The following is a 17,242-nucleotide window of genomic DNA, read 5'->3' as shown; positions in this document are numbered from 1 at the left end:
CAGCGGCACTTCAGGTCAATTTGCACACAAGCGACAAGACTTTTGTCAGGGACTGTACCATCATCATCATCATTTTCACAATCGTCATCATCGGTACAATTATCAATATTATCACCAATCACCTGCCAATAATAGTCTCTATCTTAATTCGCTAGATGTTTAGTCATCCATTCATGCATATTTAATCGTCCTAAATGTGACTATAAATGAATTAGTCTGTCACTTTAAGCGTGTACTGAGATGAGGTGACATTTTGGGGTCATGTATGACCTCAAACATCAGCATGTTCTTTAGACAACACAGAGCTTGTCTGTGTAGTCCTTTTCTGTCCTCTTATATGTCTGTCGCATTTAAAATGTATGTTTATTTATAGCCAAATGGAAAGTCAAGTGCTAAGTTGAGCAGTATAATGTATGTATGTTTCGTAGTGCTTGGCAATATATCAATATTATATCGATATCGTGAAATGAGACTAGCTATCGTCTTAAATATGGGATATTGTTATATCGTTACATGGCATAAGTGGTGTCTTTTCCTTTTTTAAGGCTAAATTACAGTAAAGTGATGTCATTTTCTGAACTTACCAGACTGCTGTAGCTATTCTATTATTTGCCTTTTCCCACTTAGTCATTATGTCCACATTACTGATTAATATTTATTAAATATCTCAACGTGAAAATATTTTGTGAAAGTAGTCAACACCACAATATCTTTGCAGTATCGACATCGAGGTATTTGGTCAAAAATATTAAGATATTTGATTTTCTACATATCGCCCAGCCCTAATGTTTTGGTGAACAGAGAACCACAGGCACATTAACATTGATCACTCACCAATTGTTCCATACTGTGCGTGGACTGACCCGGTTGTAGAAGACTTGACAAAGCACAACACACCAAATGCTGTGGCTTCTTCTTTCTATGCTTTGTTCTTCTGAATATGCATAAACTCCTCATAAAGCCGAGAAATCAGGCCATCAGAAAAATAGCCTGTATAGAACAGGCAACTTAGATCCTCCTAATGGTTAAGAACATTACTTGGTCTGCTCAAAGTAAGCTAAAATTGTGTAAATGCATGTGTGCATCTGCACAGCTGTGCGATACATCCCTGGGGGTTCAACCACTTGGCACAGCAGGCAAGGAAGTGTGTGTGGCAGTTTGGAGAATGTGCAGCACAGACTAGTCTTAAGAGAAGAAAGTCTTGGCTTTTTTCTTTCTAATGGGCTCCGTTAGAATAGCATGCTGACTCGATTAAGGTACCAGTGTGCGTTATAATTAAGTTGGGAGTTTTCTTCTTGGCCGTGCCAGGGGCAGTCTTGTTGCATGAAGCGATGCAGTAAATTGAAGCTGACGCGCCAGCAGAATATTCTTTTTTGTTGATGCTTTTAAAAAGTGATCTGTTCTGTCCTCCCAGTGTTAAAAATAGTCTTCTCCCTCAGCTGATTCTGTGCTTTTTTCGAGTGCCTGAAGTCTGAAGAGCGTCTACACAACAAAGAGTAACAACATTACCAGCTGCTGAGTCACTATGTAGAGGCTATTGCTCCTGGCAGTAATGGCACGTCTAAATCTTGCTTTGTTTAAGTCTTACTCACAAGGACAAATGCGGTCTGCGATTGTGTGTTTTCGCTTTGATGTGGTCTGTTTATGCTTGTCAGTTCGATCTATCTCACACATTATGGTTCATTTTGATTATCTATAGCCCCAAGGAAAATTTGAGAGCATCTATTTTAAGGTAAAGGTTTGTTTCGGCAGAACCCTACAACTTTCGTTTGGGCTTTGCATATTATTGAATGAAACACATCAAAGCACGTAAAAGAGGCAAACTAATTCAGCCACATGGAACTGTTAAAAGGTTTATAACCATGAATTATTTAAGAACTATTCCTATCCTCTCTCTTGTTGTCTCTCTTGCTCATGTAGCCTTCCTCGAATTTGTTAGAAACATGTAGTGTAATCAAGGCACTTCCCAAAATAAATTATTTATGGTACATTGTGTTATGCAACATGGAGAGAAAGGTCAGTGGCATTCAAATTAAGTCTGAAATAAGTCATATTTGCCATTTAAACAAAAAAGGCTATGAGATGTTTTCCCTTGAGTGTATCATTAAACAGCTCAGGTCATCTAGGTGCTGAGCCAAAACAACCTCTTATTCGTTTCGGAAAATATATGGTCATATGGCATGCATGTCAGCACATTAGTTCAAAACTGGAAGTGAGAAATCAGTCGGCTTTTATTATGATTCCACATTTTAGCCTTACCTAGTCTTTTTATCGTGTCCATGTATTAGCCTGTGCAGTTTTCTTTACTACCTCATCTAATTGACATTTTCGTCAGGATTAATGGTTCCACTTTCTAGCCACTTTAGCAAATGGGACATTAGTTAGACTAGTTACTGGAGGCCTAAGGATTTTTCAACAAACACAAAGTGAAGTGGTCAGTTGTCAAGTTTTTACACTTTGCCGGTACTGTGATATATGGTAAAATGAGTTGGCGGAATAACTATTGTTTTCTGGTAAACCAACCTCACTATTCATAGCTCATAGATCTCAAATTCCATTTTGTATCAATAGTTGTTATTACATAACATCTTAAACCCACCACAACTTCCTCTTACAGATTCAATGAAGTGTCTTACTGTACTACAGTCTATGTGTCATTCTGTGACCCAGAAACAACCAGTGTTAGAACAACTTGGTTCACAATGAATGCTAATCCTATGAAACGTCCTTGTGAGCAACTCCAATATCTTTTGTTATTTCCTCACAGCTCGATGTTCATTTTGGTCATTCAAGGCCCAGGGAGCTTAACTTAGTTTTTTCAAACTAAAGCTATTCCATTGATGTAACGCCATTGTTGTTCATGTCTAGTTATACCACATAGCTTACGCTAGGGTGCCTGTCTGTCTGCCATGTAAAGTCATGTTTAGTCTCATGATTTTGCCTTTCTGTTGCTGATGACATTATAGTTGATTGAATCTTAAGGCGGATATCACATAACACATTGACAGGTAGTCATGGGTGGTAAAGCATTTTTTTTTCTTTAACATTTACATCCAGATAATGTGGCGAAGAAAATATATATTTAAACTTACTTTTTGAGTAATAATCAAGTTTTGGTCCCCACATTGGTGATTAAAAGAAGTCAGATTGAATGTGTGAATTATTACAGTTACTATAAGTAGAATTGTCATCAGTCTAACCCTCATCCTTGTTATTTACCTTGTTTGAAGTCAGTCGTGAATATTGATTTCATTCAATACTAAACTGAAGCCTTCTTGTTTGCAGACGAGTCTCTGTTGGACTCCACACACCACCCCATTGGATTTATTGGACATGTTCCAAGTTCAACAGGATTCAAACCATCAGCCTTACCAGCCTCACATTATACTGCCTTTAAGAGCCCGGACTTACCTGGTGGCCTGCCATCTATTTATAAACCAAACCATGAAGTTAGGACATCAACAACACCTCAGCTAGGTCTTAATTCTGAACAGAGAGAAACTTTCAACAAGCAGCAGGATGGTGCATCAGAGCAAACGGTGGCAATCATGACCACACTTCCTGGTCAGCCTCTTGAGCCCCCTAAACTGGCTTTCCCCAGCCCTATGGCAGATGAATCTTATAGTAAAATCCTGGATGTGTACCAGCTGAGCCCCAGCAGTGCCCCTTTGGAGGAGATCAAACCAGCACGTGACATAAACATGCTACCCAACACAGATAAAATTCTGGCCCCTGGCTACAGTGTGCCTTTCATCGCCCCCCACCCTACATCCCCTTCATCTGAACCCACTGAGGTCTCCCCAGAGGACTTCTACCCCGCCAACTCCATGGACTTTGACTTGGGATCCGGGGACTACTTGGAGACAATGTCATTCTTAAATTCAAATGGAGAGGACTACTCTCCGGTCACCAAGGTGCCCTCTGATGCGTATGATCTGGAGGACTATACAGAAAGCTATGACACGTCTTTCCCTTCCAGAGTAGGCATATTTCCTTCGTCCATGAATCCTCTTCACATCTCACCTTCTACCAGCCTCACGACAGCATACAGCACCATTGTTCCACTTAAATCCATTCATCCTTTCTCTTCGTCCTCTACAATTCACTATACACTGGACCCTAGTACCACAGCTAACAGCGATTTACCCGACGCTTCAGACATAGATTGGCCAGATGCTTTCACGATTCAACCGACAGATGTTCTCCTACCTGACATGAACAGCCTGGAGTATTACAACACTCAGTTGACCAAGGAGAACAACAGTTCAGACACTAGAGCCGAACACAGAGGGAACGTTACCGTAGTGTCCTTCAGTTCTACAGACATCACACCCACAACCAAATTGACTGAGGATGAGTCCTCCAGTGATATTTCAGGGTTTGAGCCTCAAGATGAATCAACCCCAGTGGTAACCACAGAGGAAAGTCCTCAGCTGGTCAATGCCTCTGAGCCTTTTCTGGATCCTTCCATAGTCCCCACCCACTTCTTTGATCCCTCTTCTTCTATCTGGGGTGGTGAGGTGTCCACCCCACATTGGTCTGCACATACTCTAACTGTTACCCTGGACAGCACTGTATTAGCAGAAGCTATGCTACCCAGTGCCACACCTTTGCTGCCAGATGATGTAATATCTTCCTCCTCTCTCACAGATGTCCATTGGTTTGTTGAGTCATTCCCGTCAAGTACCATACACACCACTCCTGTCTTAACTGCAACCATAGCCTTCTCCTCTGTTCCCACGGAACCCGTTGCCAACACCACGGCTGGTACAACAGAATTAACTCCCCGAGACTCTACTTTTACAACTGAACAAACACTCAGTATCGATTTAGTTTCCACTGAACCCACAACTAATGTCAGTCTGGGCCCTCCGGCCGTAATGGGTGATCAGGGGGTGACTGAAGATGGAGTTGACAACCCAGCCACAATGACCTTGATCCCAACTAGCAATGAAGCTAATACAGGCTCTGCTGTACCCACAACTACAACTGCCACAACTACTTCTCATCAAGCCGCAACTACAACTACTGCCACCACTGAAGCCTCAACTAGAATCAACTCGACTGCCAGTGAAAAGACCACCACTATAGCACCAACATCAAGGCCGTACCTCTGCAACCTTGACGGGCGTGCTTATTTAGTAAAAGTTGGTAAGTTTGACGTTAAAATATTACAAACATTGTTTTATGTAATCTACATTTATGGTGTACGAGATTTAGGCAAATTGTGATTGAGAAATGTATTTTACATGTACATATAGCAGAACTGTAATAGGAATAATATATATTGAATAAGCCATAATACCATGCTTATGACTTCTTCTGAAGGATTTCCTTCCGGTGCCACTGTTGGATATGCCAAATCTCAAGTGAGAGACATACTGAAAGGGGAATTCAACAAGTCTGTGGAGCTGCAGGTACATTAGGGGTTAAGATATTCTATACATTTTAAGGTAATACCATGCAGGAAGACCACTTCCTGAGTATTTCATCAGTGATTCTTCGATAAACAAACCACAGAAGTAGTCACATCAAGATCCACAAGACCGTGATGACCGCAATTTTTTTTATCTCAAGTCTTTAAACTGTGAATGAATGTCTCAGGTCTAGGTGATTTGTCTATGTCATATATTCCTGTTTTGTCTGTGAAGGTTGTGGAGCCCCCACCAAAGTTTGTGTTTCGGGTGATGTCTGGTCCAGTTGTGTACACAGCCATATCTGTCGTCAATGCTCTGCAAAGGTCTGGGCGCCGCTTCCTGTCTGTGTCTCCCAACTGGGCAACACCTGACAGAAAATATTATGTCCACACAGGTAAAGGACCTTTCAATAAGTTGTCTTGTTGTCAACATCTAAATTGTTCACTAGTTTTTAAACTTAATCTAAAACTGTAAAACTTGTCTTCACGCCGTACAGTGCTGCAGTTTGTTCCCAGTCACATAGATGTGCGGTTCTGCAACTTCAGCGAGAGCATTAAGAAAGGTTTGACCATGGCCTTTGCGGAAGTGCGTCGGCGCTCCAAGGAGTCAACCAACTTCACAGTGCATGTAAGTGTGACCACAAGGCAGGGAAGCATCTGTAGCTCTGCATTTCAGCTGTGATGTTTTCAGTAGGATGTGTTTCATTGTGGCTTTGCACCTCAATGTTGAATGATCCAGTGATGATTCCAGTGGAAGCTGTAGCTTCACAAAACATATTGAATTATCAGTCTGTAAAAGGAAAATGTATTTTTTGCCATACAAAGAACGTAAAAACTTGGATTTTTACACTATTTGTGCAATATTTGGTATTTATTTGCTGACTGAGCCGATCCCAGACTACTTCACTGTACTTCACCAGTAGATGAATGTGATTGCTGCCACGTAGGCTGATTATGGTTGGTCTATTGCTTTTCAAGCAGGAGCTGTAATGTTTAATTACAATTGTTGAGGCTTTTGGATTTCAGTAAATGAAAGGTGGTGGAAGTGGTTGTCTGGGAAGTCAGAGAGCGCTAATTTATTAAAGGTTCCATGACATGGTGCTCTTGAGATGCTTTTACATATACCTTAGTGGTCCCCTAATACTGTATCTGAAGTCTCTTTTATATAGACCTTAGTGGTCCCCTAATACTGTATCTGAAGTCTCTTTATATAGACCTTAGTGGTCCCTAATACTGTACCTGAAGTCTCTTTCATATAGACCTTAGTGTCCCCTAATAATGTATCTGAAGTCTTTTATATAGACCTTAGTGGTCCCCTAATACTGTATCTGAAGTCTCTTTTATATAGAACTTAGTGAGTCCCCAAATACTGACCTGAAGTCTCTTTTATATAGACCCTAGTGGTCCCTAATCTGTATCTGAAGTCTCTTTTATATAGACCTGTAGTGTCCCAAATACTGTCCTGAAGTTTTTTATATAGACCTTGGTCCCCTAATACGTATCTGAAGTCTCTTTTATATAGACCTTAGTAGTCCGCAAATAATGTACCTGAAGTCTCTTTATATGACTTAGTGGTCCCAAATACTGTAATGAAGTCTCTTTATATAGACCTTAGTGGTCCCCAAATACTGTACCTGAAGTCTCTTTTATTAGACCTTAGTGGTCCTAATACGTATCTGAAGTCTCTTTATATAGACTTAGTGGTCCCCTAATACTGTATCTGAGTCTCTTTTATATAGACCTTAGTGGTCCCCTAATACTGTAGCTGAAGTCTCTTTATAAGACCTTAGTGGTCCCCTAAAACTGTATCTGAACTCTTTTCCCAAAATTCAGCCTTGGGGCAGAATTACAGCCACTCCCACAATGAGCTTTCCTTAATATGCCATTTCTGAGTCTATAGCTTTTGAGGGGGGGGGGGGGGGGGGGGGCTAGGTGGGTGTGGCCTTAACCAACTGCCGCATTGCATGTTTGAAAGCCATCATAAGGAGCAAGATTCCAGAACGGCCCATCTGAGCTTTCATTTTCTCAAAGGCAGAGCAGGATACCCAGGCCTCAGTTTACACCTATTGCCATTTCAAGCCACTGGGGTAACATAGAGAGGCTGGGGGAACTCATATTAATGTTAAAAAAAAACTTTAAAGGGAAATTTTCATGCCATGGGACCTTTAAGATCACTGTTCATGTAAAGCTTAAATTACTTTGTTGGTTTGACAAAGTTAGATTCATGCTGTGAATGGGAGGTTGGGGAATGGCGGACCCAAAATGCAGAGATGGAAGCAGAGGATAGTTTGATGATTTAATGGAACGTAAAAATATATAAAACCAAAGGAGTCCTGGAAAAGGCAGGCAAAAAGGTAATCCAAAATAGTCAAAGTAAAATATACAGTAGAAACAAAGGAACACTAAGACTAACAGAGAAGACTAACACACCGGACTACAAACTGGAGACGAAACACAATGATCTGACACAGGACGAGGGGAACACAAAGACTAAATACAGAGGGAACGAGGTAACAAGAGGCAGGTGACACAAGGGCTGGGACATAGGTGGAAAACATCAGGTAATCACAAGAGCGGGAAAACACAGGAAGTAAAACTAGACAAGACAGCACAGAAAACCATACTATCACAATAAAACAGGAAACAGAATATAAGACAAATGACACAATAACAAGGAGACAAGACATGACACCAAAACCATAACACATGCCTAATCTATGCATCAATTACCCATAATTTATTATGTCTGGGTGACCTTATCTGCATGGGAAGCATAGTAGCCCAGACACCACTCTCCCCATCCATATTCTCCAGTTTTTACTGTTGGATTTCCTCCTGATAAGATGCCCAGTGCACCTCAGTTGGCTCTTTCCAACACAAAATAAAGTCTATTATCTACAAGCTTCTTTTGGATGTTTGAGAACCCTGTAAACACAGGCACCCTGCAAAGGAAACTCTTTTCTCATCAGCTGTATCCACAGTCTTAGTCTTTCGGTAACTCCGCAAATGTTAGGACCATAGGCAATGGTTCAGACACCTTCAAACAAAATGAACAAGACCCCAGGACACTTCATTTGGATACTTTTCTATGATTGAGTTCATGCTCTAGTTTGTTAGGTATTAAAGAAGCTTACTGTTTGTTAATAAAGATCTTACTTGGCTATGTGGTAAGTTGGCTTCAGTCAGGTTTTGTGTAATCCTATTACACTGATGCCTGTATTATTGTCTTTTAGTTGGAATAAATCTAAGAATGGATTTTAGCTGGACAATTATGGACATTTAGCAAATCTTGTGTTCCACTTGTGTGCCAATCATTTTCAGATTGGGAAGTTTTATGATGAATGAGCTTTCCCAGAAACTACATCAACAACAGAATGGATTTTTCTTTTGTACATTCTGTTGTGTAATTGTCTATCTGCTGAACACTGCATCTCTGTCTTAATTGTGTTTTAGATTGTAAACATCACCATGGCGGCTCCTGAATATCGGGAACAGCGGCTGGTGAGGCAGCCGGTGGACATGATCTTCACTGTGCGCGGTTCAAGGGGTTATCTGATGGGGTCAGAGGTCAGCGATGCTCTGATGAAGCTCACAATGGTGGAATTCAGCTATTACATGGGCTTTCCTGTACTGCAGATTGCTGAGCGTGAGTACCACGGGTTGTCTCTCTATATTTATTTATTTATGTGTCACCTTTACTGTAATACAGTAGCTGGTGCTTTTCTAATGATGATTCCGATCCCAGATGCACTTTGGTTACACCTTACTCTACTAAAACATGATTTTTGTAATTTTTTTAACAGCTTTCCATTACCCAGAGTTGAACACAAGCCAGCTGCTTCGCTTCTCCTGGGTTAGAACAGGTATTGTAGGTTCAGTTCTTGGCATGGTGGTAAGCTGCTACAGTTACTTAAATTTGATACTCTTTAAGCTGATTTTCGCTTCTTTGTGTACATAGTGCTCCTGGGTGTTCTGGACCAGAAAGTGAATGAGAGGACCTTTCAAGCCAACATGGAGCGCCGGGTGGCCATGTTACTCGGGGAGGCAACGGGATTAGTCAGACGTGTTAAGAGAGCCACCCTTATAGGCAACAACAGTATTCAGGTACTGTATCCATGTAAAGTGGTTGTATTCACAACTGCATAGCCTTGGTAGAAGTTAATAAACAGTGCAAAATATATCAAGCCTCATTAGAAATGTAAGTACTATAGAGCAATTGCATGTCTGTTCTTTTAGTGGAAAAAGGCATCCAGGGTAGTCAATTTCAACTCTATGAAATATAACTAAATAGCAATTAGTTGCCTTAAATCAAGTGGCATCATTAACTTCTTTTTTCAAAATATTGCCTGTTTAAAAATTCTCAAACTGGGTGCCCATATAGCTCAGTTGGTAGAGCAGGCGCCCAATATTATCCGATTACTCCTCGATGCAGAGGGCCTGGGTATGACTCCGACCTGTGGCCCTTTACTACATGTCATTCCCTCTCTCTCCCCTTTCGTGTCTTCAGCTGTCCTGTCAAATAAAAGCCTAAAATGCCCTGAAAGTAATCTTAAAAAAAAAAAAATCTCAAACTTAATTAGACACAAGTCAAAAAGTCCCCTCACAGGCATACTTTTGCACTTGTTTTTTAAATAAATCTAAATTTTAAAACTCTACACTAGACTGAAGTATTGTTAGGACACACACGGTAGTGTCCTTTTTCTAGATAATTTACAAAAGCACTGCAAGTTTAATTTATTGTTCATTAACAAAACTTGCAAAACTCTTTAATACGAAGTTTGTAAATGGATTACTCCCCTTCCTTGTGCCATTTATAGCATTATTCCCTGATGCAAGCTCTCTCTACTACCGTGCCTGCGTACTGAGGGCTCATTATGTGAGCGTTGCAGTGTTTGTAACCACTGAAAGCCTTACTGCTTTACTAATCAGGCACTAGCTTTTGTGGGTTTGCTCCGCACCTGCTCAGCTCATCTCTAAGGGGACAGGATAGGGCTCCGTCTCCATGGCAACATCATCCCATTCAGCCGAGGGGTGAGCCACTCAAAGACCATAACCTCATGAGTCCTTGTTCTTTCTCCTCTTCCTCATTTCTCCGGTCCTATTACTCGATGGCTCCGGTGAAACCACCGAGCTGCTAAGAGCAGATCAATTATTAATTGTTTCTCTTTCTCCGTCTGCATCCTGCAGTTGGGATGATTAAAAGTGTGTCTGTGTTGTTGACAGGGTAGGCACTATGGAGGGAGAGATACAGAGAGAGGGGTGGGTTAAAGATTCAGAAATCAGAGGAAGAGGGCGAGCCAAACACTCAGATAAAAGAGACTTGTTATAGTAAACGAGAGATGCATATTTGAGCTGATCTCATGAAGTCTGAGCACATACGGTGGTCTTTAAACACAGCGCTGAGTAGCAGGCAGCGTCACTCTTTCTGACTTTTCTGCTTCCTGCCTTGATGTCTCCATAAAAACTAAAGGTCAATTAAGGAAAACTGAGGACCATATTGGTGGTGAAACATTAGTATCCGTCTCTGTGCTAGGATTAGATCTCTAATTTTAGCCTTTGGCATCCTTTCTGTCTTAAAAAATTATATTTTTCTCAGTCAAAAATGTGAATGTGGGCATACACATAGACATAGAAGCCTTGTTATGTGTTTGTGCTTTTTACATTTCAAAGACATTCATCTCTGAGTGTCTGTTGGATATAATGAGAATGAGATGACTCATGCTCAGCGTCTGAACTTCTGAAGAATAGTTTGTCTCGCTCTATGGCACACACACACACACACACACACACAGACGGATATTTCAAACAGATGCCCTAGACAGAATCTTGACAGAATCCGTGTGGTGTCGTCACCTATCAGAGTACCTTATGAGGCTGCCTAGACAGATAAAAGAGTAGGTTGAACTGGGGTTGTGCAAAAACACACACATTCACGCTGCCGTCTTTCCACTCCAATAACCATGCATGGACTGGATTAGACTCTGGATGAGAGAGCCTGCTCAGTCGCTTTTCTGTGTCAGCCGAGACATGACCTGCGCTTCACTCTCTCCAGTAATGCAGACAGTTGACTGCGCTGTGCCTCAGGGCACCCGGAGGGAGACTGCACACACACAGACATATTAGGCGACATGAGAGGAGAAATATTTAGACAATGAATACTCTAATGGAGATACAGAATGCAAGCTGATATAACAGGAGTGAGCTATTTCTGTATACGTGTGTGTGTGGGTGTGTGTGTGTGTGTGTGTGTGTGTGTGTGTGTGTGTGTGTGTGTGTGTGTGTGTGTGTGTGTGTGTGTGCGCGTGTGTGCGTGTACATAAAAATAACAGAATAATGGAAACACGTAAAAGGCCCTGCAGAAATTACATGTATAGCTACGCAGGCATCATGATTAGTTTAAGAGGTGTACAATCTATCTATAAATCACAATATCTCTGTGTCCACACACATGCGCAGTACAGCAGCAGGGGCAAGGAGCTGCTGAATCACTACAAGCAGGGCCTGAAGTTAACTTTTTTGACTACATGCCAAAGTGGCGGGTGGATTTAAAAATCCAGAACTTGGCGGCCCTCTAAATATATTTTTTTCATGTTGACAATAAAAGGAATGTGCAGAATAGTATTAAGGAAAAGTTAGGGCAGGAGGGAATCATAGCAATAACAATGATGGAATAGTTAAGGTAACGTAAAGGAGCACTGCTTTTTTCAAAATAAGTGACGGATCAGAGAGAGAATCTTTAAACATGTAGTTTCTTTGGGATGGTTTATCAGAAGCTTACAGCTAGAGCTTGGTGATATTGTTGGGTTGACTATAAAAAATATTTACACAATAAGAGTTTAGATAAATAATCATCAGTAATGTGGATATAATAACTAAGGGGTTAATGGCAAATAATAGAAAAACTAAAACAGTCTGGTGAGTTCAGAAAATGACATCATTTTACTGTAATTTAGCCTTTAAAACCAGGAAAAGGCAACACTTATGTCATATCACTATATTACGATATCCAAAATTTAAGACCATATCTGTATCAATGTTGATGTAATATTGATATATTGACCAACCTATTACAGCATATGGCAGTTGAGTAAAAAGTTGGTGCCTGAATTTTGGTTTCTGCGGTCACACAAACTGCAAAAGTGATTAATATTAGAGGGTGCAATAGAAAATGAGGCGCCACATTCTCCATTAAAAAGTCGTTTTTATTCTTGATATTGGGACACTTTGCTCATTATGGCCTTTGTCAGACATTCTATTTTTAATGTCGAGAGTGCAGTGCCTCATCTTCTGTGGATCCTGGGTTCATTTTTGGAAACACTTTTTTCCTTTTGCTCGAGCACTGTCTACTAGCCCCACATGTTGCAGTGGGGAAACGTTTACATTTAGATTATGACAACAAAAATTAAATCCACTAATGGTAATATTTGCTGGACTTTAATTGAAGCTCACACTAGTCTGCACCTTGCTGTGTGTGCGTCCTCAATGTCAGAAAGCAAACAAAGAATAGAGGAGCAGTCGTCTCGTGGTAAAAGTTTGTTAAAACGTAACTCTCGCCAAAATGTAGCCTAGAGTCTTTTTGTGAATGTACCCGAGTCAAATCTTCATTTAAAAGCATAATTAGGACGGAAGCGCCACTTTTAATATTGACCGTGTTATTGTTTTTCGGTCAAATGGCCTTATGAATGGGAGAGCTAGGGGCGCTACTATTATAGCATCAAAATCATTGTTTTTAAAACACCAAGAGGGCTCAACCCAACATGAGACTCTGCTCCAAGTATCACCAGGGGCTCCACACATGAACTCCAGCATTGAGAACATGGTTTGTGTTTACAGAGTTTACTAAAAACTCCCTGCAGCTGTTGGTTTTTCATGACGCCGTCCATCTCGTCAGTCAAAAATATTTGAGGGAAGAGAGTTAAGATGGGAAGCTCCTAAAGCTTAGTTCCATATAAATGCACGGGTAATTTGTTGTTTTTGTTGTTGGTAAAAAACAATACTGACCTTGTAGTTTAAAAAGGAGCCTTGTATAAGAATGACATTTCCTCCTATGGAGTCCGTTCATTCGCATTGGGAGATCGATTCTTTTTGACTGGCAAAGATGGCTGCGAGCGGAAACAACAACAGCTGCAGTGTGTTGTTAAAACCTTTCTTTTTAGTAAAGTCAGTGTACACACACAATGTTCTCAATGCTGGAGTCCATGTGTAGAGCCCCTGGTGATACTTGGAGCAGAGTCTTATGTTGTGTTGAGCCTTCCTGGTGTTTTTAAAATAGCGATTTTGATGCGATCCTAGTAGTGCGCCTAGCTCTTCAATCCAAAAGGCCATTTGACCGAAAAACAATAATACGGTAAATCTTAAAGGAGCTCTAAGTGAACATTTGTTGTCACATCTCCTCGCTATCCGAGAGCTGCCTGTCCCCAGAACACGCTGTAAAAAAACGCGGTCTCTGTAGACTGCCCAGGGTCTACAAAAACAAAATGGGCCCACCTGCACAACAAAGCATACACAAACAGTGTTGCTGTTTCCTGCGGGTGAGGGGTTAGTGCACATAAGGGAGGGGGAGGAGACAGGATGAGGAGGAGGGAGGGGCAAGCTAGTCTTGAGGGGCAAGAAGTAACGTCACCCAACATCGCTTAGAGTACTTTTAAAAGTGGTGTTTCCACCCTAACTATATTAAAGTAAAGTTTGATTCGGGTACATTGACAAAAAGACCCTAGGTTGCATTTTGGCGAGAGTTACGCTTTAACAGACAAGACGATGGCTAAAAACCACAAAACTGAGGATTTCAATCCTGTGTCCTTGAGCAATTTAAATGAATAAAGTTTATTGAGTTTCTTTCAGCCGTTTTCCTACATCTGGATATGTTTATGTTTGGAAAAAGGCATAAGATGCCATGATGTCTGCCAACTGCTTAAAAGAGAGGTGGACTGTACCGACAGCCATCTAGTCAGTAGCCCGGATTATTGCTCTGTGTAGTTGTATGACAGCCGAGGTTCATAGGGCCCTGGAATCCTTTCCACATACAAGACAATGTGTCCTGTGGAAAATGGAATTTTTCCACATGAATCCAACATACTAATGCTCCCCTCATACATGGCTGAATAAACTCAAAATCTCCCATGACCTCACCATTTGCCGGATTCAAGTCTCCTGAACTTTAATGGGAAACAGATTCATCACTATAAGAAATAGCTCCAATACAAACAACTCAGGAGGTATGGGATATTTGTTTTTTGTTTTTTAAACTGTTATTTTATAAATGTTCATGCATTTATAGGCATGTGTACATCTCCCTGGCTCTCACTTCATCTGACCAGTTAAAAACAACCATCTGACCAGTTAAAAAAATAGCAATGTTGTACTTGCCCTGATGAAGGCCTTAAACACGTAAGCATGTTTTAATGATTTAGCCAAGAAGATATTAAAGGCTATTAAAACTTTACCCTCTTAAGTACCTCTGTTTCCCTTTAATCTTTTTACAGTAGGATCCCCAAACTGAAGAGCACCACAGGGACACTCTACACACCCAAGCAGCACTCCATGCAGACCGCAGTGTGTGTGTGTGTGGTGTGTGTGTGTGTGTGTGTGTGTGTGTGTGTGTGTGTGTGTGTGTGTGTGTGTGTGTGTTGCAGTGATGTATACTACTAAATAAAACTTGTGGTACTTAACATTATGGTTATAAGATGTGTAATGATAGGGTACTGGTGCAATATTTTTATATACAGTATATGTATACAGTATATACGTACACACACACAGTATGTATAGAAAATTGAAATTGTGTGTAGTTATTGATGGTCATTGAAGCACTGGATGAGATAATGTATGTATGTTCTGTGTAGGTATGCGTGTGTGTGTGTGTGTGTGTGTGTGTTGTGTGTGTGCGGCGCGCGCGTGTGTGCGTGTTTTTGTGGTGCGTGCAATGTGTTGCCATTTGTTTCTCTCAAATGCCCAAGACATATTTCTCCTATAGGAGACAAAAAGGCTTCTCTTACCTTATCTTATTGTGACTGAGGAAAAACCAACTGTTAGACTAATGACACACTGTTCTTTTCTCTTTTTTCCCCTCCCAGGTTGTAAGTATGAGCCGGCTGGTGGGTGCGGACCATCCCTTGGAGATAGTGTACTTTGTGGAGGGTCCCAATGGTCAGAGGATGCCCGCAGTTCAAACAGCCAACATACTCAACAGCCTGGACGTTCAAAGGGCTGCTATCGTCTTGGGATATCGTGTCCAGGGCATTTTGGCACAGCGTGAGTACCTCGTGCATAGTAGATACCGAGGAAGGGCAGCAGAGTGATGTCGTGATTAACAAGATGGGCCTTGACATGGACAAAATAAATGAAAGCTCCCATCCATATTACCAAAGTGTCCTAGAGCACGACATTGAGTCACTGCCATTTTTTTTGGGAGCTGGTATAGAGTAAAAACAATTATGTTGAATGTGTATGTAAATATAGACAAAAAAAGAACAGACACTGTTGTTTTGTTGCTATATGACTTGAAATAAAGGGATTGTTTTGCTCTTTTTCATGTGAATTGCCCAGTACAAAGTAATTCTTTGAGGTCTAGTTGCACTTAACTGAGTGGAGCTTATTAGTTGTTGAAACAGAGAGCTATAAAAAGAAAGAGAAAGGAACCAGTTGTTCATGCGCTGCTTTTAAGACGTAAAAAAAAATACAAGCTAACTGCTGGATTCTTTGTATGTTTATAGTAACATTTGAGCTAATTACCTCAGATTGTACACAGTGTACCAAAAGCATGTCTTCCTCATTAAGAATCTAAACAAGGGATGAAGGCCTAATGAGATCCCCTCAAGGGAGTTCTGTCTCTATGTCAACTGTGTTCTCTTACGGTATTTTCCCAGGGGATGAAATGAATGTTAATTAAAACTAATAAAGGTATGCATTGGAGATTACAGCAGTGAGACAAGAGCCAACAAGCTAACAATACTACTTGTTTAGCTTAGCATTCTCTAGAGGTGTTTGTGTACAGGTTTAAGGCAACAAAGGGAAAGCGTTTGAAATATTGAACCCCGTAAAAAACTGAAATGACTCAATATGGTCTAAGGGCCAAAACTTCCATATGAAACCACTTTGTCAATCTCTCCATCTCTTGGTCTATAGCTGTAGAGAAGGTGGCGTCGTCACCCTCTGATGCTGAGAAAACCAACATGTGGATTGTCATTGGGGTTGTGATTCCCCTCCTCGTGGTCCTCATCATCATTTCCATCCTGTACTGGAAACTGTGTCGGACAGACAAGCTGGAGTTTCAGCCAGACGCCATGACCGCCATCCAGCAGAGACAGAAGGTAGTGTTGCACAGTGTGTCAGTGTTTCAAAGTCTTTTCAGATCTGTAGTTGAAATATATCAGTTGACATTAAATGACACCAGAGTCATTCTTGTAGTTGATGGGCTGTGATAATTGTATCATGGTTGCACACATATGGATGCACTGTACATATTTAAGGTGATAATGAACAGACTATTTTTTCCGAAAATATAACTGGTTAGGGTTAGGGTTAAGGTTAGGACTCAAGGCAGCTGTTGCGGAAAGCCAAAAAGACGAGGCCCCTTTTAAATCCAGATGAACTGCTAATTAATTAGTTGTATCTGTCAGTGCCATGAATGTGCTGCAGGACTGCGCTGAATTTGGACCTCATCATTTCTTCTTTTAGATAGGATTAATAAAACTTTCATGAGTAGAGAGACTTATCAGAAGACTAGAGGATTAGAAGTCATAATGCTGCTAGTGCATGTAATAGGCATTTTTTTTTTATTTTAAAGCACCCATATTCTGCTCATTTTCAGGTTCATAATTGTATTTT

General features: G+C 40.9%; 1 protein-coding gene across 7 annotated transcripts in view; it reads left to right on the top strand.

Moving 5' to 3' along the window:
* Positions 1–17,242, top strand: part of si:ch211-1e14.1 (UPF0606 protein KIAA1549) — a 50,985-nt gene that overhangs the window by 18,142 nt on the left and 15,601 nt on the right. For all 7 annotated transcript variants that reach the window (XM_032524415.1, XM_032524414.1, XM_032524412.1 and 4 more), the window contains exons 3-11: positions 3,286–5,151; positions 5,329–5,417; positions 5,652–5,811; positions 5,914–6,044; positions 8,870–9,062; positions 9,220–9,279; positions 9,375–9,520; positions 15,490–15,667; positions 16,541–16,725. In XM_032524415.1, the coding sequence (XP_032380306.1) occupies positions 3,286–5,151; positions 5,329–5,417; positions 5,652–5,811; positions 5,914–6,044; positions 8,870–9,062; positions 9,220–9,279; positions 9,375–9,520; positions 15,490–15,667; positions 16,541–16,725 (3,008 nt within the window). The remainder of the gene's footprint in view (positions 1–3,285; positions 5,152–5,328; positions 5,418–5,651; positions 5,812–5,913; positions 6,045–8,869; positions 9,063–9,219; positions 9,280–9,374; positions 9,521–15,489; positions 15,668–16,540; positions 16,726–17,242) is intronic.

Source organism: Etheostoma spectabile, chromosome 8 (assembly GCF_008692095.1).
Source record: "Etheostoma spectabile isolate EspeVRDwgs_2016 chromosome 8, UIUC_Espe_1.0, whole genome shotgun sequence".
Taxonomy (NCBI): domain Eukaryota; kingdom Metazoa; phylum Chordata; class Actinopteri; order Perciformes; family Percidae; genus Etheostoma; species Etheostoma spectabile.
The sequence above is the reverse complement of the archived record's forward strand: the minus strand, read 5'-3'. Positions and strand labels throughout refer to the sequence as shown.